Source organism: Coregonus lavaretus, assembly GCF_964263955.1.
Source record: "Coregonus lavaretus genome assembly, chromosome: 19".
Lineage (NCBI taxonomy): Eukaryota > Metazoa > Chordata > Actinopteri > Salmoniformes > Salmonidae > Coregonus > Coregonus lavaretus.
In genome coordinates, this window is record NC_140006.1 from 13,884,414 (window position 1) to 13,891,674 (window position 7,261).

A 7,261-nucleotide genomic window follows, 5' to 3' on the forward strand; every position below is an offset into this window, starting at 1 on the left:
ATGGGTATTTTAGCCATATGTTCTGAGGCCTGAAATGAAACGGAAATGGGAAAACAATGTTTAATATAGTGACTTATTTTATGTTGGGCTGGCTTTTAAGAAAGCAAAGCAACACAATGGAGAACATTCAATAGGAAGTGATGCCTTAGACTAATAGGAAACGAGAAAATTAGAGCGATAATCATTTTGATTGGCAGCCAAGTGGACAACGCCACATCGGAAAGTGTATGGAATTAAAATATATTGTAGATAGCCCAGAGAGCCTATAGATGTGTAGAGCAACATTAATGTGGACAGGAAGGGAGAGAGGGAATTGTGAAATACAGGAGGAAAACAGATGATCTGTGTGCATGTTATGTTTTATTGTGTCATGTCTGTATTGTGTCTGAGGGTTTGCGTCAGGGGAGTGGAGGGAAGTTGTAGATAATGACCTGGTGACATCATGAGGGTGTTGGCCTCACTGTGTGCTTTACACAATGGTGGAAAAAGTACCCAATTGTCATACTTGAGCAAAAAAACAAGATAACTTCATAGAAAATAACTCAAGTAAAAGTGAAAGCCACCCAGTAAAATACTTGAGTAAAAGTCAAAAAGTATTTTGTTTGAAATATACATGAGCATCAAAAGTAAATGTAATTGCTAAAATATACTTAGGAATTACAAGTAAAAGTAGAAGTAAAAATATAAATATAAATAATTTCAAATTCCTGTTTTCAAACCAGATGGCATAATTTTTTAATTTTTTTATTTACGGATAGCCAGGGGCACACTCCAACACAATTTACAAATGAAGCATTTGTATTTAGTGAGTCCGCCAGATCAGAGGCAGTAGGGATGACCAGGGATGTTCTCTTGATAAGTGCGTGAATCTGACCATTTTCCTGTCCTGCTAAGCATTCAAAAAGTAACAAGTGTCAGGGAAAAAGTATGGAGTGAAAAGTACATTTTTTTCTTTAGGAATGTAGTGGAGTACAGATACTCAAAAAACGACTTTAGTACTTTAAATAACTTTTACTTAAGTACTTTACACCACTGGTTTTACTGTAATGTGATGAAATGTCTGGACTCAGGAGAAATTAGACACTGTGGCAATTATATATTTTTTTATCAATTAAAGAGCCCATTCATACAGTCAGACCTACTGTAATTGTCAACCAGCAACCATAATTCATGATTTGTTCAGTTGCCCTGGGGATAATGAAGCAAACCCAAGAGCCCCCTGCTGGTTGATGAGAAAAATGCACGAAATCGACCTGACGTCATCATCACGCGCCTACAACAGACCACCGTTTCACATGTGAGTTGTCCTGTTAGCTAGCTTGGTGGTTACGTTTTCTAACTTTTATGTGTTTGTGTGTCTTGTTTTTTATTCATATAGCTGGTTATGAGACAATCATAAAGATTTCGACGATTTGAACGGGAAGAGAACGGTCGCAGTGATCTAGCTTGTTAGCTATTTCTTCCATAGGATATTCTTGTTAGCTAGCTACTCTAGCTAACTTTAGCTAAACCAAACCAGTTTCTTCTTGTTGGTAGCTAGCTAAACCGAAGAAGATTCCGATTGTTAATTTATTGACAGCTCCTTAAAATTAGGTTGTTTTTAATAATCAAAAGTGTCTTCAACTGACAAAAATATTTTGGGTGTGTGCGTAAATTCAATCTGGAGTGCCAGAGTGCGCTCTTGGCGTTCGTAAATTCAGAGCGTTACGCTGTCGGCGCGTTCATGGACGCTCTGGCCGAGGAGTAGAGTTGATCCGAGCGTTCTGACCTCACAACGGCAGTCAAGCACCCAAGCTAACTGGCTAACGTTAGCTAGCTACTTCCAGACAAAAATGAGAACATCTCACTCTGACCATTTCACTCGCCCTAGCAGAGCTGGTTAGGCTGTTTTCATTTTATCTAGAGCATTGGTGACTGAACTTGTGCTGCTGTCAACAATTTACGCGTTTTTGCGGACGTTTGTTTTACAAATGTTTGATGACACCGGCCATATTCAACGCGCGTTGTGCGTTCGTAAATCCCTCAGTTATTCTGCGCTCTGGCACACAGACAAGAGCGCTCTGAAATCGGAGTAGATGGCCAGTGCGAATTTACGAACGCACCGCTTGTCTCATTCATGGCTGGTCAGTATTAGTTGAAGAGGGACCAAGGGGTTTTTGTTTTTCATCTTATTCAACAACATGCACATTGTTCTTTCAGAATGAATCAAGTTGCATTGGTGTACTTACTTTAAAATGCTGGCGAAGATTGAGGAAAACAACCAGTCGAGAGAGGCAGGATTGAAGAGGAAGTATCCTGAAGATAGAGAGAGAATGAGAGGAGGAGAAGCGGGAGAAAGAGGAGAAGATGAAAAGAAAAATAGAGGAATAGAAGCAGGTGAACGAGGAGAAGATGGAGAGAGAAAGAGAGGAGGAGCGGGTGGAAGAGGAAGTAGGGATGGAGGAGTTGCCAGGAAGCGTCTAGATGCCTTGAGTGTGGGCTACTTCCGCAGAGTGGGAGAGAGACTCAGCGAAGGCTTCACAGAGGACGAGGAGAGAGGTGAGAGCCCTTGCACAGGGAAGGAGATTGTGTCAATTATGTGCATAAATGTTTGCATGAGCATACAATGCAGTGACCTTTACGACATAGCTTCACGTCATAATTTCTTCCTCCCCTGTAGTTCTCTTTGTGGAGAACGTGTTGACGGAGGTCAAAGGGCAGGCCGCCCTGGTTGCCATGGATGTGACAGGAAGTGTCACCCTCCAGCGGCTGCTCCCATTGGCTAGCCCCGGCCAGGTGGGGGAGGTGCTGGCTGAGCTTGGCGGAGAATCGGGGTCAGATTTCAAGAGGGTGTCATGTGACAAATGTGGGGGTCATGTCGTGGAGAGCGCCCTCAGACAGATGCCCAGATGGAGAGGTAGGTCTAAATGTGACCAGTCTGAAAACAACACCTAGCACCTGAAATGTCAAGATATAATAGTTACAATAGAATGACATGAAATAAATCTCCTTGTTTATATTGTCTCTTAGAAAAGAGCTCATCGGAGGAGGACAAGTCAGCTACCACAGATGGAGATTCAGAGATGGAAGGGGAGGATTGTGGGATACTAGAGGCCCAGGTTCTGTCCCTGTGTCACGTGGTGATAGAGCACTGTGCAGAGTTCATCAGACACACACATGGCTCCCACGTGGCCCGCACGCTCATACATGTACTGGCAGGCTGCCTCGGTCCAGCCCGCACCGACACAGCACGCCCAGGTACACACGCACACACACACACGATTATCCAAACACATAATCATACACACAATAACTTATCTTGTCTGTGTATTTTGTTCCAGGTGTAAAGGACAGGAATGTCACCACTCAGCTGACATACTTTGAGGCGCCCACATCATTTTGGTGGGAACTAAAAACACTGTCTACCTCCTTGATGGACAATGTCAATGGTAATTATTCTGTCATCAAGCTACAGTACATTGAAACCCCTCATTGCACTTCACAGTACATCTTCATAGTAGATCTTCATAGTACATACTATTGGAGATGTTTCGTGCAAGCAAGTCACAAGGGCATGACATTATATATCGCTGCTCTTCCATCTCTCCGTCAGTGTGTGTGACGGATGCAGTGGCTAGTACAGTGTTCCAGACCATGTTGACGGTGTGTCACAGAAACCGACCCAAGCTCTGCAAGCTGCTCACCAAAGGTATCGTGGAGTACCTGGCATCACTCAGCTCTGCTCCTGGAGTCAGGTCAGTGAGAATTCCTCTTTTTATTAGGGCGGGACGATACCAGTGTCGCAATATTTTTTTACGGGCCAAAAATGAAAACACGAAGCTGACTCTTTGGTGCTTTAAAAACCTGCTGGATATAAAATATTGTGTGCTGTAGCTGGGGAAATAAATAAATACATGTGACTCTGGATGACAACATAATGTTTGTTTGCAACATTAGGGCTGTTTTCCTAAAGAAGTTAAATCCACTTCATGTTTGGTTTCCTTGCCACAATACTGTTTATTTTATTTAACTAGGCAACTACTAGTAACTACTAACGAGTATCGCTGTACTGGTATCGCCCCGGCCCTACTTTTTATACTTTTGGATATCTTATGTCTTTGTCTCTCTTTTGCCTCTTTCTCTTAGTCCTCTCTTGGTCTTTCTGAAGGATCAAGCCTCTAGTCGGCTAATTGAAATAGTCATCCAGTTATCCCACAAGGCCTTGCTCCGGGACCTCTATAAGAACCACCTCCAGGGTCAGCTGGTCACCCTGGCCATCCATCCAATCGCCAACTTCCCCATACAGAGACTGACAGCAGCCTCCACCAATTACAAAGTGGTATGCCAATATGTATACCCCCTATAGTTATTGCTGTGATTTAAGTTATATGTATACATCATGGTTACATAGTAGTATTATTCATACAAATACCATACTATTAGTCCTGAAATCCATAAGATGGTAGATACTGATGAATTTCATCTGTATTTATCAGAGTGCATGATAAAACAGAACAAAAGTTTACAATGACAGTAGTAACTCTACCTCCACTATTTCAGTCTCTTCCTTCCTCTCTCTCCCTTCCTCTCCTCCACAGTTCCTGAAGGTGTTTGATGAGCTAGCCGATGGTTTGGAGGCCATCTTGGCAGCAGGTCACATGGGTGTGATCGTCCAGCTGACAGACAGCTGTGCAGAGCGGGAGGAGAAACAGGGAGAGATGATGCAACGCCTCCTTAATGCTTTTCACTGTGCTGAACCTGCCTCTCGACACACCGCCTGCCTGCCTCTTTTCCTGTCCCTGCTCACACACGAGGTGTACTACAGCTCAGAGACAGCAGAGGGCGACACACAAACAGAGGTATTGGTCTCAAAGTTACTACATTAACTTGATGTTCTGAATGCACTTTTGGATCTGACACCACAGCTTATTGACTCCAAGCATATTGTGTGTCTGTCCATAAAAAGACCAACACTATCGTCTTTTGTATTCTCTCTTCCCTCACTAGCGCCCCCTATCCTCTATCTGTTACCATGGTTCCCGTCTGGTCCAGTCACTGGCCAAGTTCAAAGACCGCTCCCTGCTCCTAAACAGCCTACGCTCTCTGACCCCCGCTGACCACCTGACCCTGGGAACCGACCAATCAGGCAGCCATGTTCTGCAGCTCCTGGTGACATCCTCCAGCGATAAGGGGAGGGGAAAGATCCTGAGGAGACTGGAGGTAGGACTTGCTGGAGAGATGAAAACCTGAACAAAGTACTTCCTCTCACTGTTAGTCATGGTCCAAAGCTGACTGTTTTTCTTTGATCACATTCTCACAGCAGTCCCCAAATCTCCTAATCCCCCATTTCCTCTCCCTGCCATGTCCTTACTTGGCTCCCAGGGCCAGTATGTCCAAATGGCCTGTTCCAGGTATGGCAGCCGTGTGTTGGAGGCAGTCTGGAACAGCGCCACTGTCCCCCAGAGACAGAGCATTGCTAAGGAATTAGGTAAGATCTACAAAATGTGTTTAGTGTTGCTGAAGTTAAGTTGTCAACCCAGAATGGGGATGCTAGTAGCTACTCACAGTTTACTGGTTAGTATTGATTTAATTGTGTTTGGGGTTGTTGCAAGAATATAATGGAATTCTGTCTTAGGTTGGACCACATTGGGGGGAGTTTTAGACCAGCGTTTACCAAACTCGGTTCTGTGGACCCCAAGGGGTTTATGTTTTGGTTTTTGCCCTAAAATAATCAATTCATCATCAAACTTGTATTATTTGAATCAGCTGTGTAGTGCTAGGGCAAAAACCAAAATGTGCACCCATTGGGGTTCCCAGGACCGAGTTTGGGAAACGCTGTTTTAAACCATGTGCTTTGATGTTTTTAATGTAATTCTTGCTCTATTTCTCACCCTCTCGCTTTCTCTCTCAGTGACTTGTGAGACACAGCTTAGATCAGGCCAGTTTGCTCGTCACGTTTGGGCCAAATTTGCCCTGACCCACTTTGTGAAGAGGCGGGCCCAGTGGCAGGAAGTGCAGACGGGCGAATCAAAGAAGAGGAAGCTCTTTAGTGACATTCTGGAGTGAGAAGATGAGATGGTTCTGGGAATTGTCTTCTATGGGATTTCTATGTGATTTTTCTACATGATCAAATAAAAAAGTGTTAAATCATCCACTCTTCAGTTGTATGCATGATTATGAGTGATAATGTCCAAATCTCACTCATTAAAATCCATAGACACATTTTTTACTATACAAATTCTGGTAACGCTATTTTAAGGGTCTGTAATAAGGCATTTATAAATTGTGTTCACCCTTGATCAATCATTACTCTCACATTAATAAATAATTTACTAATCATTAGTAAAGTATTGTTGCAGTCCCTAATCTAAAGTGAGTGCTATTTACAGTGCTTTCAGAAAGTATTCAGACTTACATTTTCCACATTTTGTTACGTTAGCCTTATTCTAAAATTGGTAAAAAAAATAAAATAATTCTCATCAATCTACACAAAATACCCCATAATGACAAAGCAAAAACAGGTTTTTAGAAATGTTTGCTAATTAATTATTTATAAATCCCCCGGAAATAATACATTTACTTAAGTATTCAGACCCGTTACTCAGTACTTTGTTGAAGCACCTTTGGCAGCGATTACAGCATCGATTATTCTTGGGTATGATGCTACAAGCTTGGCACACCTGTATTTGTGGAGTTTCTCCCATTTCTCTCAAGCTTTGTCAGGTTGGATGGGGAGCGTTGCTGCACAGCTATTTTCAGGTCTCTCCAGAGATGTTCGATCAGGTTCAAGTCCGGGCTCTGGCTGGGCCACTAAAGGACATCGAGACTTGTCCCGAAGCCACTCCTGTGTTGTCTTGGCTGTGTGCTTATGGTCGTTGTCCTGTTGGAAGATGAACCTTCGCCCCCAGTCTGAGCGCTCTGGAGCAGGTTTTCATCAAGGATCTCTCTGTACTTTGCTCCGTTCACCTTTGCTTCGATCCTGACTAGTCTCCCAGTCCCTGCCGCTGAAAAACAACCCCACAGCATGATGCTGCCACCACCATGCTTCACCGTAGGGATGGTGACAGGTTTCCTCCAGATGTGATGCTCAATTGAATTTACCACAGGTGGACTCCAATCAAGTTGTAGAAACATCTCAAGGATGATCAATGGATACATGATGCACCTGAGCTATATTTTGAATCTCATAGCATAGGGTCTGAATACTTACGTACATAAGGTATTGAATACATTTGCAAAAATTTCAAAAAACCTGTTTTCACTTCATTATGTCATTATGGGG

General features: G+C 43.2%; 1 protein-coding gene across 2 annotated transcripts; it reads left to right on the top strand.

Moving 5' to 3' along the window:
• Nucleotides 1-1,258: 1,258 nt before the first annotated feature.
• LOC311146644 (nucleolar protein 9-like) lies at nucleotides 1,259-6,136 on the top strand. Of its 2 annotated transcripts, none has more exons than XM_084183174.1 (11): nucleotides 1,259-1,297; nucleotides 2,200-2,538; nucleotides 2,660-2,896; nucleotides 3,010-3,237; nucleotides 3,321-3,428; nucleotides 3,593-3,734; nucleotides 4,126-4,318; nucleotides 4,578-4,838; nucleotides 4,987-5,199; nucleotides 5,362-5,467; nucleotides 5,891-6,136. In XM_084183174.1, the coding sequence occupies exons 2-11, from the start codon at nucleotides 2,235-2,237 to the stop codon at nucleotides 6,043-6,045; spliced, it is 1,947 nt and encodes a 648-aa protein (XP_084039300.1). In that variant the 5' UTR covers nucleotides 1,259-1,297; nucleotides 2,200-2,234; the 3' UTR covers nucleotides 6,046-6,136. The 2 variants fall into 2 exon arrangements, with proteins under 2 accessions (XP_084039300.1, XP_084039301.1); XM_084183175.1 differs by having other exon boundaries at nucleotides 1,289-2,123.
• The last annotated feature ends 1,125 nt before the right edge of the window (nucleotides 6,137-7,261 follow it).

What these genes read in the sequence shown, in the direction of transcription:
- LOC311146644 (XM_084183174.1), top strand. Translation starts at nt 2,235, where the DNA reads ATGCTGGCGAAGATTGAGGAAAACAACCAGTCGAGAGAGGCAGGATTG. An exon ending in ACAGATGCCCAGATGGAGAG is followed by an intron (nt 2,897 to 3,009) that starts GTAGGTCTAAAT and finishes ATTGTCTCTTAG; the next exon opens with AAAAGAGCTCATCGGAGGAG. An exon ending in CACCGACACAGCACGCCCAG is followed by an intron (nt 3,238 to 3,320) that starts GTACACACGCAC and finishes ATTTTGTTCCAG; the next exon opens with GTGTAAAGGACAGGAATGTC.